The sequence below is a fragment of the Oenanthe melanoleuca genome, chromosome 4, assembly GCF_029582105.1.
Source record: "Oenanthe melanoleuca isolate GR-GAL-2019-014 chromosome 4, OMel1.0, whole genome shotgun sequence".
NCBI classification, from domain to species: Eukaryota; Metazoa; Chordata; class Aves; order Passeriformes; family Muscicapidae; genus Oenanthe; species Oenanthe melanoleuca.
In genome coordinates this window covers 29081407-29109074 of record NC_079337.1, presented here as the reverse complement: position 1 = coordinate 29109074, position 27668 = coordinate 29081407, and the positions used below count along the sequence as shown (strand labels likewise).

General features: G+C 36.5%; 1 protein-coding gene across 2 annotated transcripts in view; it reads right to left on the bottom strand.

Moving 5' to 3' along the window:
• Positions 1-232: 232 nt before the first annotated feature.
• GUCY1B1 (guanylate cyclase 1 soluble subunit beta 1) overlaps positions 233-27668 on the bottom strand; it is a 46486-nt gene continuing 19050 nt past the window's right edge. The window contains exons 5-14 of one of the 2 annotated variants that reach the window (XM_056490270.1): positions 25311-25508; positions 17791-18021; positions 17283-17399; positions 16313-16446; positions 15444-15641; positions 13488-13725; positions 12544-12684; positions 11259-11413; positions 10818-10946; positions 233-516 (exon numbers count right to left, since the gene is read on the bottom strand). In XM_056490270.1, the coding sequence (XP_056346245.1) occupies positions 486-516; positions 10818-10946; positions 11259-11413; positions 12544-12684; positions 13488-13725; positions 15444-15641; positions 16313-16446; positions 17283-17399; positions 17791-18021; positions 25311-25508 (1572 nt within the window). In that variant the 3' untranslated portion in view covers positions 233-485. Of the gene's footprint in view, positions 517-6224; positions 7535-10817; positions 10947-11258; positions 11414-12543; positions 12685-13487; positions 13726-15443; positions 15642-16312; positions 16447-17282; positions 17400-17790; positions 18022-25310; positions 25509-27668 lie in introns of those variants that run through there. The other variant, XM_056490271.1, reaches the window with a different exon arrangement.

Here is a 27668-nt window from a genome sequence, read left to right as displayed (position 1 = left end):
GTTTTTTTATTACTAAGAGCAGATAAAATAAATTAAATAAAGCATATACAGGACTTGATAATTAAAATGAATGTATAGTTCACATACATCAATAATGAGTATTTGCCCTAAGGAGGTGAAGGACAACAGAATGTAAAACAGATGGCAGGCACCTCTCAGATCCATAAACCAAAACAATTCTTTTGGCCATGCTTACAGAATCTGTTAGTGCCCAAATTCTGTCCCTCTTTTCTTGTTAAAAGTGGAAAAGCAGAAACATTTCTTGGTACTGTTATTGCTTTGGATGTTGATGGAAAATAAACTCCTCAGCAAGGACCTGCGCCTCCAGCACCTTACCCAGGTCCCCTGCTTCCACAGAGCCACACTGCCTCTGCTACAGGGCAAGGCAGGTGCATCCTAAATGCATGCTCCTTGTGCAAGCATCCAGACAATGACAGAAGCCCAAATGAGGCCTGGTGCTCAGGAAGCAATAAGTCTCTTTTTCTTCACCCTCCTGATGATCTGTTCCATCTGCCCCTGCAGAAAGGAAAGAAGCATAGGTGAAAAGGCCATGGCAGTGCTTAAAGTTACTGCCTGACTAAGCTGTGTGCTGATGGGTGGGGACTATTCCTTTCATGGCCCGATTTTGCACTCAGAATCCTGTTCCACTGATTGCTACCAATTTTTTTTGCACCAAGCTTTGCACTGATGGAATTCACTCACCTGCATATCAGCCAGACCAGAATAAAGCTGCTTTTTATTTTTCCACAAGCATGGAGCTTTCCAGTGTATGTTTTTTGTTTAGGTGCAGGAGATGTTCCAACCTGACTTAGTGACTGCAGTTAGTAACTCTAATGACCCGTGGATGTTTTCAGGCAGACCAAGCAACTAAAACAGTTCTAAATAATGCAACCCAAAGTTCAAATCTGCATTACTGAGATGCATAGAAGGGGAATTGTTATAGAAACAGTTGAGGGAAAGAAGCAAAGACTCTTTAGTATCAGCTCCTCCATTTTGTCCATGTCCTCACAATTAACAATGGAAGTAGTTTGAATGCTCCAGAACTGCAGAACAGAATAGAACAGAAGCAGATGCAGGGACTTTAGGCATACTCCAGGTATGAACAACAGCCTGGAAATAATGTATTAGTTTTTCCTGATTTGCAACTATTTTGAATTCCTGTCTTCAATTCAGAGACACTTTCAGTAGCACTTGTCTCAACAGAACTTATCCTGTGTATTTACCAGAGAGCTGTAGAGGAAATGAACATAAGGTACAGAAAGAGATGTGTAAAATGGATTACTCTGCATCAGGAGTGATACTGTTAGTCAGCAGGAACTCCTAGCAGAAAAGTGAGCACTCTACAACAGAAACCATTCCTGAAGTGCTGACAAGCTCTTTCAAACAATTAATTAACAGATCAGAAAATTTTTTTGTAGCAGTGTTACACTTACCATGGGCCTCCACATTCATATAAATAAAATATATGAATGTGCAACAAAATCAGTCACTATGCAAGCAGAAATGACCGAAAAATCTTTGTATGAGAAACTATACATGAATGATGAATTTGAATGTTTAGAAAGACAGTCAGTGTAGTACCTTTGGCTTGTAATTCTTAAATAGTTACAACAAACTCTCTTCAAATATGACCTACGTTGGAATAAGCTTCAGTTATTTCTAGGATGCTTTCCTTCTAAGAGCCTTCCACAAATGTAGCTGTAGGAATGCTGGGCGCTGCTTGGGCAAAGTTGAATTCCTTTTCTTGAACTGAAGCAACAACACTGTTGGTTACATAACCCTTACCAAAATGTTACCAAATATCCATGGCATTGTAACCATGTCTTATGTTGGATGTTGGAATATGATATCTTCATTTAAAATGGCAGCTTATTTTACATACTTTTACACATGACAGATGTTACAATACAAAGTACTGACACATCCATCAGAGACAAAATACCTGATTTGTGTATTCCTGAACTAAAATGTAATGAGCTACATGATGCTTAAGTTTTGGATAGCATCAAGAGCACCAGTAATAGATGAAACAACCACAAATATTGCATCTGAAGTCTAAAGCAGAGTTAGCAGTCAAGAAGGAAAAGACTTTTGATTTTCTTCAGGGTGCCAGGACCAGTCAAAGATAAGGTGAAAATTTAGCACTTAGTAAAAACAAAACAAATGAACCAAAAGGATGGACAGTGACAAAAGGAAATCAGTAGTTATTTCTGTGGTCTTCCTTTGCAGAATTGAGTACCTCAGGAAAGCAAGTTCTTCTTACAGCTGCTGACTTTATATTTTGCAGTCTGTATGCCACTCATGCTACTCTATGCAAGAGCGTGCAGCATTCAAATGTGTGTGAATATATATATATATACATGCATCTATAATGCCTGAAGGGTAGGATGATGCGGGAAAGGCTGTGTGAAAAAGCATGTATCCTTATTTTGTGGGCAGATTTCTTATCCTCTAGATCATTACAAAATTGCCCAGAAACACATCTACAATGTGACAGAAAGCAAAGGTTTGATTTCTTGTACAGGTAGTTGAAGCTCTGAATGCTTCATTATGCCCTCTGTGGAAAAAGGATACTTACTCTTCAACCTTCTTATATGGGTTTTCTTTGGGAAATCAGGCTGTTTCTGAACACTTTGCATAGGAAAGCTTACATTTATTAAGTTGACTTGCACAAAATACCTGAAAATAACAAGGCATAACAGGCTGCCTTTTCTTTCCAGGAACTTTACACACAGTGTTTAGGACTTGCAAGAAATAGTGTGCAAGTATGCATTTCTTTACACTTAATACACTGCATATTTCAGTGTGATTTATGAAGGCGGTTTCTTTTTCATACACTTCATTAGAGCACTATGAGCATACTGACACAGAGGCTGAAGGCAGCAATACTGGACTAAGAGTTTTATTTCTCATCTGAAAACTATGGCCATGTAGTTTGTGTGGAGAGGTTTGTTTGGTTTTATTTTTAAACAATGGCTCAAGGACTATTGGCTTAATTGGTCTCTAGTTCAGGATAATGATTAACATCAGCCTGGAACTGTGAATATTTTCAACCTTTTGCTGGGACTCAGCTAAGTTCTATAATTTTAATCACAAGTCAGTTGTTTGAGCACTAGACAGGATAGCACATTTATCAAAGTGTAAAATCGGTTTTGAAAGACTAAATGACCCTGAGAACCTGCAATATAAAAAGGCACACAGGTTTCCTGCCAGACGTGCCTAGCATATGAACAGATAGATCCTCAGCACACAAAATCACTGCCCTTGAAAACTCAGTTGTCCTGTGGTGCTGAATCTGTACTAGGTGCATAATCATCTCTGGAAAAAAATAGTAACAAAGATAATGCCAATCTGAATGCTGGATATGGGTAATAGTCTGGAACAAAACCTTTAAAACAGAGATCACACATCTTCATCCCAGAATAATAATCACAATATTGTTTTCACCTTCCATTGTTGTCATTATCTCCAAAACAGTTATACTGGCAAAAAGACCTGTTGATTATGGTGAAAGTGAACATTAGCCCTTTCCTGTTAATAACAAAGAATGAATTGGTAGAGACAGTATGTCTCTATGTTGCAGTTTTTCCAAACTGACACCCAAAGTCAGACAGAAATCTAAAGACCAGTAGAAAAAACCCCAGTGCCTTGTATGTGCAGCTATAGACTAGGAAATGAAACCTCATTTTTGCTGGGTTTTTTTACAGTTATATCTGCACAGCTCTGTTTACTGGCTTATTACTTGCTCCCCCCTCATGGTCAGATAGGTGCATGAAATTACAACAGTTTCAAACTTCATCCCCCAGGAAAGGATCTTGTTAACCAGAAAAAAAAAAAAAAAAAAAAAAAAAAAAAAAAAAAAAAAAAAAAAATCAAATCTTGTTAAAATAAAACAGGACTACAGGACTTTAAGCCCAGTAACTTCACTTGACTTGGAGATGATAAGACAACACAGTGATTGGCAGAATTAATTTACAATTGTCCATATGCTCCCATTTGTACCAGTATGCTGACTGCCTGGATAATATGAATACTTAATTCTTTAATTCTCTTCAAGTTCTCATAGTGATAGAATCCAGTGATTCCATTTTTTTTTTTTACTGTTTTTTTTTTGTAATGGCTCTAGAAATGCATGGAATAACCATTTTACAACTTGTGACAACACAGTAAAGTGTCAACCTGTCTACATGGCAAATGAAAAACACATTTTAAAATGCAGATGCCCAGGCCGTGCTCTGGCTCCATTGAGATAATGGAGCTCCATGGAGACAGGTGTTACTGACAAGGCCATCGACATTTCAGAGTACAAGAGTGGATATTGTAGTGCACAACTGCCTGCAGCACACTCATTTATTAGCTTTAGATTTTACTGGAGGTTTCTTCAAAGCAAAGGTTCTGGGGCCTCCAGCACCACCCATTTTTTATTCATATCAGATGCTAGCATATCCCTTCCTATTTCCTTCTTGTGCATATGATTGTCTTTCAAAAGTGAGCTTGGAACCAATGAGGTACGATTTGCACTATCACCTTAAGCACTGGAACCAAGTCACTAAAAAAAAAACCTCACATAACCTTATTGGTTTTGTCTTCATGTGTCTCTCCTGAAGGATGTCCTTTACAGAGAATCACAGTTTGGAAAATAAGTCTAAGACCATCGATTCCAGATGTTAACTTAGCACTGCTGTGTTCACTGCTAAACCACATGCCCAAGTGCGACAGCTATGTGCCTTTTGAACACTTCCTGGGATGGTGATCCCACCACCTCCCTGGGCAGCCTGTTCCAGTGCCTGACTACCCTTTCAGGAAAGACATTTTGGTGACAACCCTGTAAGCAGAGATCCAAATGAACATCTCATCCACTATTTATCATTCTGTTAAAAAAAAAATAAAAATCAAACATTAAGTTAGGTTCCCAGAGGTCGTTCCTACCAAGGACTGAACCAGCAGTCTGGAAGCCAACTGCAGTAACCACTTTAAGACAGCAGTAGTCACAGAGCCACCTGCACAGCCAAAACACAAACATCACTGAAAATCAATTTCCCTTGCCTGTCTGAATTCAAATGAATGCATAAGATCCAGGAGATTGCAAAGAACTAAGCATTCCATAATTTGCAATTTCATGGCTGATCTCCCCTTTCTTCTCCTTGTTCCACTTTTTTTTTATTTTTACAAAAAATACTAGAATAAAATACATCCATTTATAAAGACCTTTGAAACACTTTGGTAATTATTCTGCCTTATGTTTCAGCTAGAGAGCTTCTATTGAAAAAGCAAATCACTACAGTTAAATACAAGAGGCAGCAGAACACACATAAAAGAACTAAATACCTGCCGAAGTGTTTAACTTAGCTGAGAGTAATATTTAACCAAACTATAAATTTAGTAATTGAATGCAGCATTTAAGTGAAGACCAGTTTTAGTAACAGAAGTGGTTAAGTGCCTAAATTGTACTGAGATAAAAAGCTCTTACATGAATACAATATGAGCTATTCTTCTATGCTTTAAGAAACTGGTTATGTTACAAAGCAGCTTAATAGGAGCTTTAATATTTTGAAATTATTAAGAAGGTACAATATAAACTCAGAACATTATTTAAGATTTCTGGCATGCCATCTTCCATCAGCTTCAAGTGTGATACAGAACAGTTTCTTCAGAACCATTTGCATATGAATTACATCAATACACAATCACAGCTGTCACAAATTCCACGTCTTTTGGAGTCACCATAAAGGTTTTGTATGCTTTAACAACTTCAAATTGCTGCTCTGTACCTATCTGAAAGAGGGCAACCTCTGATGATGTGTTGGGACATGTTGCTGTCTGGCAGTGAGATGATGGGGAAGAGAGTATGCAGTTTCCTCTCTTCATTTCCCATTCCTAAAGCTCTGGTTGCTAATGTATATCCTGTTCAAAATGTACAGCTAATAATTTTTATATTGTTAAATATTTCCCAAGAGTTTCAAAGGAAGGTTTTATGCATTTTTGTCACCTCATCTAATATTTTTGAAGCATTAACCTCAACATTTTGAACACTACTTCAGTTTGAGGATGTGGTCCATTAACCTGAATGTATGAGACACTCGGACGTTTGCAAACATTGGAACAATGACTCAATAATATATTTCAATTTGAACTGAAAATTATTTAATGGAGAAGATACGTGTTTTGTACCTAATAATGAAATAAAGTATTCTACCAAAAGAAAATCACAAGATTTCTAGAACTCAGTGGAAAAAATAATTTATTGCAATTTTTTGCACATTAACATGAAACATTTATACATATATATTCTGTGCTACTAAGTTATACTAGATATAGACAATTTTTATACACAAAGTAATTGTACTATTCTATTTTATAATGCAAATATTCAGAATTGATCAGTCAGATAAGAACAGATACTATTCACATATAAATGCGCTATATATTAAAGTTATGGTAGGTCTATGCATCTGAAACCTTGTCTACTTTTATTGACTGCATCAGCTGATGAAACACACTATGTCCACACTTTCCAAGCTTTACATGCTTTAATTATGTCATGATGTCTAGAATATTACCAGTTCCTCTCAAGAAATAAAATAAGATAATTTCTGAAGTTAGAGAGACCAAACCAAAGGCAACAATGTCCTAGCAGCATGCCTTCCAACTTCAGGGGCTACATCAGATGAGAATCAATGCACTATGAATGGTCTAATATTGTCCAGCAATCTATTATTAATATGACAATTTAATTTAGTTTATATAAATCATCATAAATACATTGCAAGTGAACAGCATTTCAGTAGAAGTACATTGGCACATGCTTCAAATGGCAGTATCAGAAAAACAGCTGCCCCCTTCCAGTACAGAAGATGTTTACAGTGTCCACAAAGGGAAAATGCAGGATAATATCAAATGAGAAACACTTTTCTAATCAGGAATTTACAGAGCATCAAGTGCTAGTCACAAAATGAATGAGAAGCATGGTAATACCAGAACTAAATCTGATACTATTTATGCAATAATTTTCGTAATGATGCTTTAGGTAGTTTTACTAAACATAGTTCCTTAGGTTCATTGTTCTGCCTATCAACTGAAATAACTGTCTTTCCAGAAATGTCATCAATTCACATAACCACAGTACTTCAGAGATGAAGATGATGATGTGAAGCTTCATACTGAAGTGGTTAGTTGTGGCTGCATACTACATGGTTTCATTCAATATCGTCTGGTGGTAGGAACGGTCACATGACTGACATGCAAAAATGCATATCAAAAACAGGAAAGCTTGAAATACATGCTCATAGCAGTGATGTAACAGCACCAAACAATAAGGACAAAAATTAGCAAGCACGCTCAGACAAAGATGCTAAGTATGACTTCAGAAGTAGGGCAAAAGACAATGGTATTGCACATGGTAATGGGAGATATAATATGAAAGAACATCCGTAACATAACCTTACTGTCTGGCACCCTATTTGGAGACAGTATTGCACCCTATTCAGCGTCCTCTTCCTCTTCCCTCAGCTCAGAAAGTATCTTGCTTTGTTTCCTTGAGAGCATGCAAGCAGAATTTGAGAAGTAAGGAATTTTCTTTGAAGCAACAACATGGTAGGTTAATGCAGTGACAAAATACATTTTACAACTTGCAACCAGTATCAGTAAATGATAAAAATTAAAAAAACAAAAAGCATAGATAGTGCATGTATTTCTTTTATATGTATTGTATGTAGGAATTAAACAATTCCTACATACCCTGCTGAACTACCAGCTCTGCCTGAGATATTTCAATTTGTTTCCACCAGTAATCTGAGAACAGGGCAGAAAAGAAAGATGTTAAAAACTGGAGAGGGAGTAAAATTGCAATTGTACATCTGGGGCTCTCGGCAAGATTTATTTTTTTTACAACACATCTGCTTCTCGAGAGAGAAACTTCAGCTGAACCTCTGTTAAAATAATGAAGACAGTAATAATTAATCATATAGCATGCAAACAAGCAGATGCAAAATTAATAATTGGCCTTTGTTGCTTTGTTCTGTGTGTATTTCTGATGCAATTCTACTTATTGCTGTACTGGTATCATGGAAGAGATATCAGGAAAAAAAGAGAAAAAAGGTGAAGGAGTAGCACTCCAAACCAACACTTATTCTTGTAAATTAGGTATTTCTCAGAAGTAACTGCTGCTCATGGGGACTGATATTAGAGATGTCAACCCAGGAATCAAGTTTGAGGCATGCTGAGCTGCTTCAACCCTATCATTTTCTACTGGCCTACAAGAGCAAAAGCATATTTTAAGCCTTGGTTTCACATCTCTTATGGCATCTGTAAATATTTGGTCCTTTTTCCTCACCATGTCCTTATTGCTTGTCTTCAGAGTAAAATATTATGCTGATAGATTTACAAATCCTAAGCTAATAACTCTCTAATGGATATAATGAAAACAAAAAAAAAAAACATCACTAATGTGCATCAATCCTAGATTTAAGATATTGGAGGTAGAAAACTTCACAGTAAAAGCATAATTGGCAAAAGTATCTTCAGGGTGATTTAAGAAAAATTTTCATGCTTACTTCAATATGCCACTTCTTGCAATATTCTGGAGTGACCTTCCAAGAAATTTACCATATAGTTCCTGAATATATGTTAACATGCCCTTATTCATTGTTATGTACAGTCCCCCTGAAATAAATGGCACTGCACATAATATTACATTAACATTCTGGAAAACTTCTGGAAAGGAAACCAAGACTACATGTGTACATAAAGCGAAGTCATTGCTTTAAAGTGATTAAACATAAAATGTTGGTTATCTGATTTCTGCTTTTGGATTAAATAATTTTGCACAGCCTATACAGTGCCAGAAAAAAACATGAAGAGTATCTTCACAGGAGAAACTGTGAACAGTTCAGAAAATATTAAATAAGTAAAATTTCATGCATTTTTTGTGTATGGACAGACTGAATTGTGCAGAGAGTGAAAAAGATCAAAAGGTTAGAGGAATACATTCTTTCACTTTTCAAAGTCACCTCTGACAAAATGATTATCAGTTCACATCATCTCATCAATGTATTTTTCTAATCTCCAATGCTCCCAAACTTAGTACAATTTAGAAGAGATATCTGTCTTGGGAGAAATCATTCTGTCTCTAAGAATTACATCTATATCTGAATTTCAGAATTTAAAAAAACTAACAAAATTAGAAAGACTTTTTGAGTGTGCTTGAACTGTTAGTCTTAAGTGCTCCTGAAAATCAGGCTCACAGTATTTCTCAGTCAGGCTTATTCCTGCCCCCATGCCTCCCTCTAAAAAGCTCAATTATTGGATAATAGTATCAGCAAGTGTCTCTCAGGACTTCTGTGAAGATTAACAAAACCAGCTGTTGTACAAGATCTCTGAAAAGTAATTGCAATATTTAAAATCTTAAACTACTTGAACCTTATATTCATATTAAACATGTGTTAGGCTGAAACAAGGAAAATATCCACCTAACTCAGTACCTCTCTGAAATTTACATTTAAAATTATAATGTGCCTTTTTACAAATGATAGGACATAATGCAGAAAAAAGTGAAAAGAGTTTAATTAAAATATATTTTATATATAACAATAAATTTGAAATAATAGTAGCCATGTGAATCTGTATTTATCTTACTGTAGAATAACAATAGAAAAGTATTCTCAAAATTAAGTGATATATATTAAAATACAGAATTAAAATGCAGAGTTAAAGCACAGGAGGTTAATACTGGGAGTTACCATTAAAATATCAATATACTTGGGTACCAGTGGTAATAAATCTGGATTAGATCTCCTAAAAAGCCTAAACAGTTTAATAGCCTAGATTACATTTTCAGAAGTACATGAGCCTTCAGACACATAATTAATTTCCTCTGACTTACAAGAATTATTTCAGCCAAGGTAACTGATGACTTTCATTATTTTAGTCAAGTGTGTTTTTAAGATTAAATGCATTAGCTGAAAACTCAGGGCAAAATTCAAGCTATGTAAATTACTTTTATCTTTTTTTTCTTCTTGTTGACAATGGATGCAATGTATGCACCTGCTCAGCTATAGCAAAGCAGCTCGCACACTGTAACCTCATTGCCTAAGTTTGTAGCACACTTTGAGTCTAGATCTCACTGGCTTTTACTGAAATTCTGGATAATACATGCCCAGAATCCTGAAACTGAGGAATAAGCTCAAAGGTCCCTCAGTGTTTGAAGAGCTTTACCCTACTTCATTTTGAGAAGAGGATTTAGGCTGATATGTCATTTACAAGAAGTAGTTTTCACCCTGTGTATTTCTAAAGCAGGACCTCTGCCATGCAACAGTCCCTCAACAAGCAAATGCCATCTGGGGTTAAGAGACCACCATATACATCAGGTGTGAGCCTGCTTGCAAATAGCTGCTTGACTGTTGCCTAAGTATTTGAAGGCACATTTTTTCACTTACTGCAAGAAAGCAAATGGTAAATTTTGAAGTGCTGATAACCAGACATGTCAGCTAAACAGAAACCAACATTATATTGCAAAATCTAGTACAGTGCAGAAATCTGTAAGAGGGAGATATAAATATTTAAACACTTGGCATTCCCTCAAGGACTTTTTGAAATCAAAAGTATTCTTTCAGGAACTGCATAAACTGCAAAGACAAATAATCAAGGATTTCCAAATTCTGTCAAGATAATAAATGTGTTAATGAAAGAGTGTTGCACAGAACTCCTCATTTTTTTCTATGGAACATTTCATTTTGCAAATGTAAATGGATCTCCATAGTTTAGATTACATTTTTGATGATTATGTTTGAAAAAAACAAAATTATATTCTAGTTACTCACACCTCTGTCTCTGTACTCTTTCTGGACAAAAACCAAACCTGCATTGGCTCTTTTTTGCCCTTCATAGAAACTGGACCTCTGTACTCCAGGTGGAACTGAGGATCTGAATTTTCTGGTGTCATAAGACACCTGAAATTGAAAGAGGAAAAATGTAAATGAATGCACTTTGCATGCATGCCACACACTATGTAAAATATTAAACATGCTACATGTATGTGAAAAAACTATCAAAATATTCAAATCTATCTCAACATCATTATGATATTTGCATAGCAATAACTGTATATCATAATGCAGTTTGCCATACAGTTTCATGAGAACTCACATACTTAAATAATGGTTGCAGGAGGACTGTCACTTTCAACTCCAAAAAAATTTTATGGTATGCTGACAAAGTGATGTATTTTAAGATGTCAACACCAATAAAAATACATTACTCACCTGTAAGTATATTCAGAAACATTGATCTTTCCTTTTTCTCCAGTAGTTTCTGTTCTGCTTGTTAGATTGACAGTATTTCCAAAGAGACAGTACCGTGGCATCCTTTGACCTATGACACCTGTGACTACCTCACCAGTATGGATTCCTATGGTTATCTTTTGAGAGAAAAAAAACATGTTTGAATATTCAAAATTAATGTAATTAATCTGATGCTTCTGACTAAATACAGGCAATATATCTACTAGTTTATTTTTCCAAAGTGCTATTCCCGCTTCTTCAAAGTCTTGCATTTTGTGGGTTTTGTGACTTAGTTTTTTAACTTTAGTACAATGTCATGCCTCTGCCTTCCATATGAACAATCAAACTCTGTAATTTTCCAGCATGCACCTTGCTGTTATTATGTACTGTGAAAATAAAAAAATATGTGGGCAGAGAGGTGTAGTCTGCAGGTCTGTGTTTAATGAGTGCTCAGAAAGTGCAGAAAAGGATGGCATTAGTAAAGAAAAAAAGATGTTTCTCAAAGGAAAAAACCCAGTATTTTGTTTTCCGAAGGTCAAGAAATAGGACAGGGGTTTGGAGAAGCTCATTCTTGTAGCATAGTTAACATAAAGCCCCAAGTCAAACCTTCTCAGTGTTTTGCTCCATGATAAAGTGAAGTATACAGCTCAAAGCTAGGTGACAGAATAGCAGCATTCATGTTAATAGAAATTTGCAAAGCACTCGTAAATAATTTTCTGCTCACAGCCTTTTGATGAGGACAGTCAATGCTGCTTGCCCAGTTCTGTATCAGTGCTACATCTCCAGAAAGTTCCACAAGGAGTGAAATTCCACTAATATACACTGGTGTCAGTAATCATTGCTGTAACTGCCTATGGAACTGTAATTCTCTTTTAAATGCAATAATTTCTTATTCTGATTTGAGGATCTGAGGCATGATCAAAAATATCAGGGAAGGAATATTGTTGTTCTGCTCCTTGAGTTGAAGAAGACCCAACAGATTGTACTTGGTGCACAAGTAGGAATTCATTGATTATATTGAAAATATCAGAAGACCGACATAAATGATGTGGATCTAAATTAGGCCTTTATCTTTCAAAGCACAATAAGCATTTTAAGGTCTGGGAACTGCACGTCACAGCTGCATGTGACTTCTCATATTATTTTTATATATCAGTCTCAAAATCTAACAGTCTTGCATGGACTGGGCCTAGAGCATTAACTTATTTCAAAACATTATCATTCTATCAAAGAATAGGTTTTTCATTCAAGCCCACATTTTACTAACCTGTACAGGCTCACCATCTACTTGAACCTGGCCTGCTATTTCCATCATATCCAAAGCCAGGTGGCAGATAGATCGTGCATGATGCATGCAAGGCTCGGGTAGACCACTCACTGTCATATACTTGTCTCCAACTGTTTCCACCTACCAAGATAGATACTTTTCAATTACTTCATTATTATGGTTTTTCGAGTACTGATACAGTGCTTCCTTCAAGACTGCTTCTCCTTTAAAATAGTTCCCTTTCCTTTTCATTCAAATCACCCTAATTACTGTCATCTCTGCTTGTTATTGAAGCGAATTTATTGTAAACCCACAATGTAACAACTTACAATGACACCGTGTAAACCTGATTCTCTCTTCTGGTGTCTTCTCAATGAAATTGAGCTCTATGTTTATTCTGACTCATACCCTTGATTCACATGGAACAGAGCATAAAATTCAGTTCTAGCAAAACCCAGGAATGAGCTTCATAAATATAAACACACAAGCAAGCATATGGACATATATATGGGATGCATATGTATGGATCTCTGTACCTTCCTGCTACCAGCCACATTTGCAACTACATCTCACTCCTAATGAAGGAATGAAATTCACATTGAGTGAATTATAATTTACAACTAGAAGACCCAGATATAGAACTGAAAAACTTAAAGCACAAGGTCAACGGCTTGCATAAGTTCACATCTGCTAAATGTGGAAGTACATTTATACGTCCGCCTAATGGGTGACTACAGAAATCATGATGAGAACTTAGCACTTTATGAGCCTTCAGACATTTAGAGATAACCAACATATACTTCTATAGCTATCTAGTATTAGATAACACAGAGAATGTAAGTTTTTTTTAAAAAAAGCCTAAAATCCAAGAAAAGACTGGTAAAGACGCCATAGTAAATTATGGAAAAGTAACAGATTATATACTTTAAAAATTGTATGCTTACCTTATAAACAAATGGATTCCTTCGTGAATCAGTCAAAATATCAAATCTTGTGTAAAGATCATTTAAAAGATTGACAATTTTCATGGCTCCCTCTCCAGAGGCATGTTTACTACAAAAGGCATTGAATCCCACAATGCCACTGAAAAGAATGGTGACGTTGTCATAGCGCTTGGCTGGAACAGGACGCTTGTGTCTCAGCTCATTTGCCACTGATGGTGGCAGAACAGAGTACAGTAACCTACACAAGTAAGGCAAAAAAGCCAAAAGCAAAACAGAGAGAATGTGGAGAGAGATGTTTACAACAGCACTCTTCATATATTGACTTCCTACCCCCCACAGGGTTTATAGCATACTCCCACCATCAACAAGCAATAGAAAAGGTGTTTACTGAAGAATATGTTATTTGGAAAACAAGAACCAATCTACATCAGCATACCATTTCAGAGACAATACATCTAAATTATCAACAAAATGAGACACATATTACTAATTCTTCTGACACAATTTGTTAATAGTGTCTTGAATAATTTTTACTTCTTTCTGCCACATCCTCAGCTCATGTAATATGGTTTTGCTCACAGAAACATAAAAACTGCAAAAAAGACGATGAAGAGATCAAACAGCTTTCCATCTCTGATCAATTAATGGATTTCTAAATGCTCCCTCTCTGTTAAGCATGCTGCTTTTAGGGTCTAGACTGTCTTTAATTAATAGCCTATACAATATATTAACACTTGTTCTTATTATTAATTATGCAAATAAAACCCAATCACACACACAGAAATTCACCTTATTCTCATGAGTATTCCTTCAGCTTTCTAACTGCTATCTAAAAGGTCCATTTCCCTCCTGACACAGCTAAGTGGACAAGCCGAAGATCTCCATTTCACAAATCCTGAACATCACTTTCTACACAGCCTCCTGCACAAACTCTCAGTAGCTGCATTTTTGCAAGTTCACTACTTGAGTTATAATTAGTGAATACTTTTGGCACATCATACAGTAATTGACACTATCTGTTCCAGCAGCTGCCATGTTGGCTAGAATTCCTGAAGATAAAATGACTTTATAAAGCAAGCCAACAGGAAGGAAAAAAACACTTCTCAGACTTTCTTTTCTCTGATCCTCCTGTCCATCCCTTTTAAGTATTTTTAAAATAATTTCCATTACTCCATTACAGAAAAAGCATATCTTTCAATAGAATTAATACAGAGATGTATACTGTGATACTGTGTTTTATAAACAAGAGTCAATCATGAACTCATGCTACTTTTCACACAAGCTTTTGTTTAATTTGCCAGTCATTGTTGAGCTGAAATGCCACAGACTAATGACATTTGAATTTGACTTTACAGTCATCTGTAGAATTGGATTTGAGGCCCAATGCATGCCTACTATTATGTATTATTTTAATGTACTTGTATCTAGATAAACCAAATTTCATTTCTACAAGCAACTATAAAATCAAATTCATAGCATTAGGCTTTGCAAAATTTCAGCTTGACACAAACTGTTTTCAAGGTTTACAAGATATGCTTTTCTGTTCTATTATCCTATGCCAGAAAGACAAAACTTGGTTTACTGAACTCTGTAAACAGAGATATAAGAGCACTTCGGCATTCATCAAACTCACCTTCACTAAAGTGATTGCATGTAAGTTTCCAAAATTTTAGGTAATTCACAAATAATAATGAATTGTCAGCTCATTTTTAATAACTTTTCTTGCCAGAGAGGGAGCCATCAAAACATCTAGGTATATAATGGTCTAGACTATGGGTGACATTCAACAATTTAAATAAAAAAATACCCTATTAAATGTTCTTTCTTGACTCCAAAATTAGCAGTCCTGATTATCTCTGATATTCCATACAAGATTCTGTTATTCTTGAAAGAAGGTAGCTATAAATAATATATTGCTTTGAGTGTTTCAGCTCAAAATTGGAATTTGGTTCTTACGTGTCTGTCTTTTTCTTTTCATCTTCCAGTGCACGCAGTGTGTGCTGCAGTCTGTCAGTGAGGATCTCAAGCTCCTGGGTCAGTTTATATTCCTCTCGGAACTGCTCTCCCAAAAGAACCAGATCACGGGTAGCATCATGCAGTGGAATATCACTCAGATATAAACCTCTTCTGGTTAAATCATCCAAGTTCATCACACTGCAAAGCAGAGAAATATACAATAATATGGATAAAATGAAATTTGCCAAAGGAGCATTTAAAACTCAAATAAACAGCAAAGTCTGCTGAATAATAGTAGAAAGATGAAGCTTCTGAACTTGTGATGAGCTGTACAACATATCCCCTCTACGAAACACTTTTAGTGATCATTCATTTTAACCCACAGCTCTTAATATTTGCATTTAAATAAAGAATTCTCACAGAGTTCCATGAACATATCAAATGTACGTACTTCAGCACACAAGGTGAGATTATGTAAAGAATCTTTCCATTTAATCCTCCATTCCAACCACTTCTTTATCACCAATCTATTACATTAAAACTACTGCAAAAATCCATGAAACCACATAGACAATCAAATCACTGTTATATATCTTAGCATTCTCTGAGAAAAGAACAAAGGAAAGAACTTGCAAATAAAAAGGAATATGAGGAATAACCTTTTGTACAAACTGGGCCAGAGCAAGCCAGTATTTATATTGAGTATTCAGTGATCAGTCAAGTTCCTACCTCTTTTAGTATAAACACATCAAAACCAATTAAACAAATACTTGAACCAGTTAGTTGCTGTAGTATTACTCCCGTAAGTATTAAAATTAGTAATTGCAAAATGAAAATCAGTATTACAGAACTCTCTAGGTTTAAAGTACCTTGGTGAACAAAGAAAGAGAATGCTGTCTGCTTCAGGTAAGTAGATCATTTGCCCTTTCAGGCGTAAGCAGCTGATTTCTGTGCCAGTCAGTTCATCTTCACACTCCAACTTCTCCACATCCAACAGCCCTTCCTGGTGATGAAAAGCCACAACTGTGTAAGGACAATGGCATCTTATGTACCAGGCCTTGTATGTAAGTGCATTCACTACAAAGGCAGTCAGAATATTTGGGGTAGACAACTTACATTAAACCCTGATTAAATTCTTGTTTGAACACCACGCTATGATGCTATGATACTATGATTTGCCACCTTGAAGACACGAAGCACGGTATCTTTCTTTACATTCATGTTTGTAACTTCTTGTTTTCTTCCACATAATTTTTTAACAATGGTTTTGACAGTAGTATTGCCTGTTCTGTTAAGCTCTATCTGTGCCTGGGACCACCTCTAAGAAATCATCCTGCTTACTATCAGATACAGTTTTCTTTAAATAAACAGGCTCATTGATGTAGTAGGGGTTACTCTACACGCTGCATCTGTTCATACCACCCGCCTTGTTTCCTGCCCTCTTTAGGGAAAAGGACACAGACCTTCGTATGAACATATGGGTCCAAGCAAGAAGACAGTTCACATTTGCCTCCCAACTGCTACAAGCAAAAGTAAACGCAATTACCTTTTTACATTTGCTTTGATACAATGCCATAACCTAGACTGGCCCCTTGCAAAGAAAGCATCTTAATGAATAAATGAAGTACATTTCCTTCACCATTCCTCTAAAACATTCTGCTTAACAGCTAATTAATACACAAATTCCTATTGTAACTCTCGCTTAGCTCAAGACTCAAAAGGGTCTGAGCAAACCACTGTGCAGAGAATTTTCTCTGAAGACTTCTGAACTTTCTGCACTTCTTATCTCTCCAAAGCACACTTCCTTAAAGAAAAGCTTGGAAAATATTCTCTAGTTACCTTAGTCCTCAGTACAAAGACTGTATTGATATGGGAGAGGATCCCATGGAAGCTAATATCAATATGAGGCCGGACCAAGGAGAAAACCGACAAAAGACTGCAATTTCCTGGCTGCAGCTAGAATATTAAAAAACAGGAAAAGGAAAACAAAAAAGACTGTTATACTTAATAATAAAAATATACATAGAGAAATTATATTCCACTTTCTTAGATGACAAAACAGAATGCAACAGAATATATACTTTATGCATCTTTCCATTGAATCACAAGGTTTTTAAACTGTTCTCTTACTGCATATATGACCACAAGGAAAAAAGCTGTTGTAGAACTAGGCTATTTTCAAGTCGCTTTTCAAACTAGAGAAGCTCAATTAAGTAAATATTACATACTTACAATGGAATGCTTTTTAGACAGAGAATCCTAAGTCTATTTTATTAATCTTTATAAATTAACCTGTGAAGCATCACTAGGAATTTCTATGGCTATCCATGTGTAAAAATCATCTAACCTGTGGAAGGACTCTGTATATAGCATTGCCACATTGTGTGACCACCAGATCTCTGTCAAAGATAATGTGGAAAGGAAATGCCTTGCAGAAAGTATAGGGACTGATGCGAGACTCTTGGGTACCATTTTCTTCAAATCTGTCAAGGTCCTCATAGTAGTCCTCTTCTTTAGACTCTTTCTCTTCAATTAAAAATTGAATGTGGTCACACTCCTCATTTCTCTGTTGAATAACCTAGAGAAATTAAGAAAAAAATTAAAAATTGAAACTCTGCTACTCACTAGTAATTGGAAAGCTACCAAGACAGGAATGCATTTAGAGGAGAAAGATATATTCAAGAATTATATTCACATCTTGAAAAATACTGCATTCTAACAGGAATTTCTGATTTTAGTCTTTGTAATTCCAGGTGAATAACTATGCCTTTGATTAGCCACAGTTGCCCTCCACAAGAGCAACATATTGAAGATCACCCAAGTACAATTTATTAAGCCAGAGTGAAATGCAAATCCTGAAATGAGGGGTCAAGGCTCAGGTTGTGCTTGCTTTTACTGGTACTTGCCAAAAACCAGGGTGGCCCCTTCCCCTGAAATGAACCTGTGTGAGTCTTGAATCACACAGAACCTTGAATCCTTATTTTGATCAAATCTGTTTGCAAGGTCTGTAACACAACAGTAAAAAGTGCTGACTGTTTAGTGACGACTAAATAGTGCTAAGAGGGTGGGCATGTCACTGACAGCAAGAAGCAAAGTGAATGGAGCAGATGTTAGGATATACAGTCCTTATACATTCCTGCAGACTGCAAGATCAGAGACAACAGACAAAACTAAAAGCAATTACAATCTTCTCTGAGCTACAATCCATTTAAAGGAAATGATAGCAAGAGTAGAATCATCTACATCAATGCAGTATCAGAAAGATGTCCTTAACACAGCATTACACTCTTCAGTAATTTTACTCAAAGTTAGAAAAAATATGAACAGGGATTATTTTGTCTGCAGTGAGAGTCATGTATGGCAATATAATTTAAGATAATAACTACTAAAATAACATCATTTACCCTGAGAAGCCAAATTCACTGCATTTTAAATTTAATTAGACTTAATGATTAGAAAAGAACAATTCTATTTACATGGTATTGTTTAGCAGCGATTTTCTGGAACATGTTCCACCTGATTCTACTTTCATGTGGAGTCTGATCCTAAAGTCACTAAAGCAAAAAAAAAAAAAAAAAAAAAAGGATTTCCTAAAATCTCTAAAGCATCCTGATTTTGCCCTTCACACATAGTCTAAACCACAGAGATTAACAGTTACAATTTGAAAACAGAACAGATATGCACAACCACTGCAACTGATCCCTAAGGTGTTAAATTTATGAAATACTGGTTCTCCAAAATTGCCAAAAACACTAGTTGATAGGTTGAGGAGTTTTTTGGTATTTGCTTTATTTGTTTCTATACAAATGAAGGAGTGTAAAACAAAATGCCAGTATTTTATAGTTAAATATCTTTAATTTAAAGTGGCATTGTTTTTTGATCTACAAATTGACTACTCATTTGAAGGAAAGAGAGGCTTTTCTGGAGGACAGTTCAGATCAAGAGCCTGACTTAGGTGCTCTGTAGCTGTGTTATTTCTGCTGCATTATTCTTCTCTTTCTATTACTTATGTAAGAAACTTAGATAAAGATTAGCCTAATAAATTTACCCACTAATGTAGGTAACCAAAGCTGGATGTACGAATAAATTCAAATGCTGATCATGATAAAACCTAACTGCCTCAGGAAACTGTATTGGTAATCCATGTGTCAGTGTGTGACAAAGAGAAGTGGGCAATTATGACCTAATAAGAAAAAATATATGGTGGTCATCTGAGGAAAACACATTAAATAGGTTTGTCTAGGAGAGTGGAACATAGTAGGTGGACACCTAGTTTTCCTCTGAATTCAGTGTTTAAAGGTTTTCCAGGTCTTCTTTAAATCATTATCCCTGACATCGTGAGAATCAGAATGCAACTAAGAGTCTTAGTTCTTACTTTCTACCACTCATACCCACTCCCACAGCTTTTATTTTAATAGTACTGTTATTGCGGCTAGAGATAGCTGCGATTGCGCACAGAAACCTTTTTCAAAGGGTGAAGATTTATCTCTAGAACAGATCTATACTTCCAGATCATTTCCAATCTTGGATCTTACTTCAAAGTATTGCTCTTGCCACAAATGGAAAAAAACCCTGCATATTTTGGATGAAAATCTTCTTAGCAAAGCTGATTTTAAAGAAGTTAATAATTTTTAAGGAAATATTCGTATTAGCAGCACATCAACTTCTAGAGATATTATCTCCTTTTGGCCATCTTACTCACTCCACACTAGTATTCTGTTACCAAGCTGTACTTACAGACTTTTTTCTGCTACCATGCAGCACCTAACAGGTTGTTTTTTATTACTTCCCATTTTATTTAATTTATCAGAAATAAATGAGGCATCAGTAAACAAAACTCAGGTTTAGATTAATAAATTACCTATAAAAATAGAACTGATACATGCTTCAAGATGTTTAGCTAGTCTGAGCCATGACTCTCTGCAGATCCTGCAAGCTCACACAGTAACAAAGTCTGTTCTCACACATGCTGTGCTATTTTCCTAATTTTTTACAGATTAGAACTGTGCCTGTAACAGTGCAAAGCTGCAAATTTCCCAGCATCTTCAAGTTTGTTTGAAACACCATTTTTGACCAGATCCTAGGGCATCTAGAAATGCTTGCTGTATTAGTGCAACATGTTAATGCAGCAAATGATCACCAGGCCAAACACATGGACATGTGTCAGACCTACAAGACAGACACAGCGCCAGCTGCACATTGCTGGTAAACATGATATGCTGTGGACATGGCTGGTTTATGCAATTTTATTCTGATCATTCATGCACAGACACTTATTAACAGATGCTTTAATTATACCCCTCTCCAGGCTAGGAAATCTACTGATGCATCTCTAATTAACTTCCCAATAGATATGTAATTTCATTATGTCTTTTCTGCTCACACAACTTATGAACTATCTTCCTATCTCATTACTTTATCCACCTTGTCAGCAAATTTAAAATAAGCACTTTTGACCGTTAACATAAGATGTTAATTTCTGTTCCTCCACCCTTGTACCTATAGATCCAACCTAATTGGCTGGATATCTGTCTGGCATAAGGACCTGCCCTAGATACTTTGCTTAACTAAAGCAGAATAGAACTTATCTAGTGTTTCATTCTGCAAGCAAAGTTTGCCAGCCATACAATTTCAGTATCATTTAAATACTGTTGAAGAAGCCTCTGATAAATGCTTGACAAATCAAAGTTCAGTCATAAAGCAACAAAGCCAGCAATCAAGTCTAATTCTTCCTCCCCCTGCAGTCTTAGCTGGTGAAGTGGCATCAGTTCACACATCTAAGAGCTCAATCACCATAGTAACTGCAGTTAAAACTGAAGGGAGACATCACTCTCTTGGTTTCAAAGAGAATATGTAACATCTAACTGCTAACCTGCCTGTGCCTTCCAGGAGATGTACCTTCAGAGTTTGTCCTTGCCTAATCAAGTGAAAAGTCACACAAATATTTGAGGGAACAGCAATTCAGAGAAAAGTTATTTTAAAATTAATGTTAGCTTAATGTATTTGGTGAGCTTCACACAAGATATTAAATCAAGAAGTATTGCAGTGGTGTAGAATATATAATGAACACAGGCTATCTGTTAAGCTGTCACTGATGTGTCTACAAGACTCCATTCTGTAGATGTGAGCATATCCCTAGGACACACTCATACCTCAGTACAGCAGGACAGAATGTCCTTGGACAGGGATCTTTTTTGATGAGATTGTGAAAATTAATACAAAAATGGGGGGGGGAGTGCCCTTTAAAGGTCAATACAGGATGAAATTTTTGATCTCTTCTTATCAAAACTGACTGTGCAATGTTGCTTAACAAAGTTCACTGTGGATGTTTTAGAAAGATCCCAAGACAAAGGAGTTCACTGTGGAAATGGCACCACTTTCAGTTTTGCATGCCTAAAGACAGAGCCATGGGGACATCTTCCCCTTGCAGCTGGTTTCAGTGCAGACTGTATCACTTCACCAAACCACTGTGCCTGGAGATAGTGAAGTCTACAGCTGCCCCAGTGCCAAAATTAGAGGCTGATCATGCTCCATGACTGACTTATCTTCACACATAGTTAGCATTTTAATGTGTATACCAGTACTGCTTGTCTTCCATGACAAGTACCCAAGAAGTTTTTAGATCAACTCTCTAGCTGGTCACATCCTTGTTTTTTTACATTGCCATTAATAAGCCTGAAATTACCATCTTGTCAAGGACTTCCTCTTTAATTTCCTCATTTTACATTGTAAAACATCTTCCTTATGTAAAAGATTTTGATAGTTTGCTCTCAAATAACAGAACTGCACAAGTCTGCTCTCCCAACAGATATTTGGGCTTTGCAGGATTATGTACAACAAACATTCTTTGTTGACCCATACCATTACCAGCCTTGAGGGAATCCCTGTCCTGACTTCACCTTCACAGGTCACCCTCATTTATATATTAACAACCTCTGACAAGTGAAGCAAGAGAAGGCATAGCCAGTAGGCTGCTAACAGATATCTCATGACAAAGTACGTCACCAGCATTGTCATGATTTTTTAGTTCTCATACTGAGACTGGAAGAACATGAATACGAAGTCAGCAATAATTTTGGAGACATTAACTGCTGCAAAAATTATATAGTCTTAGCTCTATTTGTTAAAAACGGATTAGCATATCAGAGAAGATAAGGCAAATTGGATTTGAACTAAATCAATTAATACCAACTTGGGCTTTCCTGAACTATTCAATTGGATTTGTTTTCCTTTCAGTGCTGACATCATCTAACAGAACCAAAATGACACTTGTCCTCCCGTGTCCCCCCTTCCTTCTGCACATACATAAGATGTTAAAAGAGAATGCACATTTCCTAAAAAACACCATTCTGGAAAAAGGAAGCCCTACTTTATTTCAAAAGAAGATGTATGATTTTATATATTTATACACACAAAATTGTTCTGTGGGAGAATGAAGAAAGGTGATAAAATTAAAACTTTCTTTTTCTATTTAGCTATTTCTCCACCCAAAGAAACAGTGTGAGACAAAACAAGAATAATATTTTTCTTAATATTCAGTTTCCTCTTGTGATCATTAGCTGGTTTTCTCTGCAGGTTGAGAGAGATGATCCTTCCTCTCTCCTCAGCACTGTAGAGGCCACACCAGGAGTGCTGTGTCCAAATGTGGGTTCCTCAGCACAAGACAGATATAGAGCTACGAGACAGAATCCACTCCCTTTAGGGAGGGCCACTAAGATGATCAAGGCACTGGAGCATCTCTCAGAAGAGGAAAGGCTGAGACAGCTGGCACTGTTCAGCCTGGAGAACAGATGGCTCAGCAGGATCTAATCCATGCACACACATGAAGGGAGGGTCAAGAGAGGATGGAGCCAGGCTGTCTTCAGTGGTGTCCAATGCCAGGGCAGGAGGTAATGGGAACAAACTGAATCACAGGAGGTGTTGTCTGAACATCAGGAAACACTGTTCTACTGTGAGAGAGATGAAGCACTAGCACCTGCTGTCCAAAGAATTTGGAGAGTCTGTCCCTAGAGATAGCTGAAAGATGTCCGAGCATGGCCCTTACAGTACGTTTGACTAACACTATTAAATATCTATTTACTTACAGTACAACAGTAAAATTTCCAGAAAAGCCTAAAAAAGTAAAATTAAAATTATGTAAAATTAAAAAGATGCAAATACATAATAAATATTTAAAACTCTTTAGAACATATATTATTTGTGAGAAGCTCCGGATGGATATTAATATGATTTTCTCAGCAAAGTAACCTTCAGATTGAGAGCACCGTTTAGCAAAAGTTTGTGCTGCTAGCTGCTTTGGACAACCCAGATTTCTCCTCTGCCCTATGGATCACTTTTGCCTCTGTGTGGCTTTCTGAGAGACAGAACACCAAATCATGTAAAGAAACACATGAACGTAAAAAAAAAAAAAAAAAAAAGTCCAACCCGCTCCCCCCCTACCCCTGCTGTTTTGAACCCAGTTCATTTCCTCAGTATAGTTTATTTTATAACTTGACACCAGCTGGAAGGCACAGCCGAAGAAGCTGCTGTAGGACAAGCCTGAGCACTGAGAGAACAGGAACTGCTTAAGCTGCCTGTGCTCCCAAAAGAAATGCTTGTCAAGTGACAGCTTCAGCACTTTTGCAGCCAACTTTCCAATAAGGTTCTTCTTGTCTATCTCAACACTTTGAATAAACAGGAATCTAAAAAGAGGATTGTTTTGATTCTGTTGTATCCTTCTGTATCTGATTACTAACACCTGCTGCAAAAGTTTGAACTGTGGTTTTCTATAAAATAGACTCTAAACAAGGACACAAGTATATCGCTACACTATAAATATCTAGACATCTACTATAAACCTGAGCTATCTCAGAACAGGAAACCTAAAAGGCAAATACTCCAATAAAGCAGTACAAATACATTTGTCATTCGATTTCTTGCAAATCTCTCACCTAAGCAAGGTCATGTTTTTGTGATAAAATAATGAAAGTATTTTCTCAGCAAGCATACAGTGAATCTGTGATAGAAATGTAGTATGACTAGGGAATATTTAAAAAACTCAAAGAATGATCGGTGTACCTGCTTAGATTCTTTTCTACTTGGTGAAAATAATTATATCAGTTGCAATATTTCTAACAGAAAAAAGCTTTCTTTTTTTGTTTTTCCTCCACACCTTGGACCAAACCCTGATTTTATACCATTACATATGCAAGGCCTGATCAATTAAATCTTTCTGTTGCTCTGTATGGGCAAAGCACACACATCTTTCCCATTTCACAAGTTACTGTCATCACATAAACTCTGTAACTGAGGAACATTTATTCACTTCGGGGCTTCTAGGTGCATATCCAGTCACGCTTCCATGCAATGACAGCAAATATGTCTTTTTTCTGGGAAGAACCTGGCATGCTGGCTGGGAGGAAAACACTGCTTGCCACCCAGGCCTCATCAGTGCACATCAGCCTCACAGTCTGCACATAGATGAAGAATCTAGAATAAAGAGGAAATGTCCGTGTTCTCAGAGAACACAGTAGACAGTAGGAAATATATGCCAAACAAAAAATAAAGAGGGAAAAAAGTATCCCAAATAAGACAGTATCTAATTTCTTTACATCTCCTCTTTACAATAGAAAAAGGGGATATTGTTCTGTACTGTTCCCAGTCAGGTCTGCCTGACAATTAGAGCTAGCCTTCTCAGTACACGGCTGATGTGTCCTTCAAGCAACCCAAATGATGATGGCTCTTCCTGAGAGTGAGTACTGATTCCACTTCTTCACAGAAGACAGCAACAGTGAAAATTACTGTAGTTTGCCATCACTTCACTTTTGATTTTCTCGGTCTTTTCCTATTGGCATATATTTTCAATGAGTATATCGCTTCAGACATTACCTTCATATCTATTTCTGTACCATGGATCTGTTGAGCTACTGTTTTGATGATTCCAATGACAATATCCTGCAGACCTTCTCTTTCTGAATAGTAATGCAGAATGAGTCCCTTTCCCTTCTCCGCGTCAGTGCATCTAAAGGAAGGGGCTCGCATACCCGGGTAAATAGTAGCAAGGTGGTCATGCAAAGCATCCAGGTTCTGGAAGAAATTAAAAACATGGTTATAAGGCATTCACTTACTATTTATGAAGAAAGTAAGCATATATTTTGTCCAATCTGAACATCCCCTTTCTCCTGCTGCTCATGCTTCTACACATTTGCCTTATTCTCTGTAGAATGTCATCACAGCAGGCTTTTCAGGCAACCCGAAGTGTTCTATCTACCATGGCAACATTTGAACAATGAATGGCATAAAAATTAGGACCATTACAATTACTCCAGATAGTAAGAAGTCGTGCTTGACTATGCTGTATTTTGAAACATTCAAAGATTAAAGATCTTCTGTGTGTTTGTCAGCCTGATACCTCATCCAGTTTCATTCTTTCCAATTCTAGTCTCTATAATCTCCTCTTCAAATATTAATTCAGGAGCCAAATGCAAATACGCATGTCTGAATAAGCATACATCTTTCTCCTTATTATCAATGAAAAAGCCTAGTTCTGACACCATAACGATCAAGTTTACAGGGCCTGACAAAGTTCAAACTTTAAAGTAAAGATTTAAATGCTAGAAAGACCAAACTCAAATATCTTTTCTTTGACAATAATTGAAAAACTCCACAGAATAAACAGAAATATCACAGCTGCTGTAATAATGTATCAGAAAACATTGTTCAGGAAAGGGAAGAGATCGTTTTTTTTTTCCCTGCTACTGTTCCAGACATCTCATGTATTTTACTTTTAAATTTTAACCAGGCAAATTGTGATCTGGAGAGGAAAGCTAAATTATAAACTTAGGTATAGGTATACTTAATAAGGACATTAAAGAGAACAGTGAGATCAAAATCACAAAATACAACACTAGATTCAACTTTGTGAAGCAATTATCAAGGCTCCAATTTGCTATTTACTGTACATTTGGTATAGAAAGAGCAACCTAGTTTGCAGGATAGAGTTGCAACACACAATTTTTTATTTATGTTGTAAAATTCATACAATTCTTTACATCTTAAGTCCAGAACAGTACTGCATATTTTAAATGTTGTTCTCTCACTACCGTGAAAGTGACTGCTGCCACTAGGCTTCGCATATTGTTTTCTGCCAACAGGAAATGAAGTGAAAATATTTTCAATGTGCTGTCTGGGAAATTTTCCACCTTTCATGAGCATCTGTCGATTATCAAATTAGTGGAAGCATACTGAACTTGATTTCATGTGAGCTATAAAGTACTTGAATAGCTGCCTCCTCTCCTGTAGACCTCCAGACAAAATCACACTCTTAGCAATGAATTCCATGGGATGCACTTAACCTGGAATTTTTTAGCTTGTTTCAAATCCATGTTTTTGTTGCTATATCAACATCTCCAAATTAAAACATGAAGAGGCAACAATCTGAGTGTCAATTCATTCCAGCTGTTAGTGGGCACTGACGAAAAAACATAATGCTTGAAGGAAAATTCTGTAAGAACTTTGCTGGGTTCAAGACAATTCAATTGGAAGAGACTGTTTTGAAAGACAGAAGATGAGAAAAGAGCAAGAGAAATGACTGGCTCTGAAAGACAGCCCTGCCATCTCCTTAACTGGATGCAGAACTGCAGTTTCAGAAACAGCCAAGATATATCGACCTTTTGGAAAAAAACTCTTAGGGAGATACATGCGAAAAGATGATAATCTTTCAGTTACACAGTCAACAGCTAAAGAATTTCAAACAGGGAATACCCAATGTCAAGGACAGAAGTCTTGTAAAATGACTGTTTAACATTAAGTATTTAAGTGTAGCACATGTATGATTAACAACTGGTGGTAGCACCATTCTGCAAAACCACTTTGCCACCCTTCTACTCTTTTACTGCTGACTTTACTGTGACAAAGCAGTGTCACAGGTGAAGTCCCTGTGATATGCCCTTCAGTTTTTACTCCCTAATATTCCAGAGTCGGGGATTTACAGCTCACTGTATTCAAAACCTCACTCCAACACATAGTCAAGGAGTAGACATGTTTTTCCAGAGCTGAAATCACTCCTAGATCTAGACAGTCATTGTTACTCCTACTCCTGTTTTTTTGTTGCGTTCAATCCATTCTAACTTGCTATTGCTGCTTCTGAAAGAACAAAAGCTTTTTTTATTGCATGTTCATCTGCTGTGAGGCAGAGGTGAGGTAAGGTACAGATTATAATAGGCTAGGCTCCCTCCCTGAATTTGG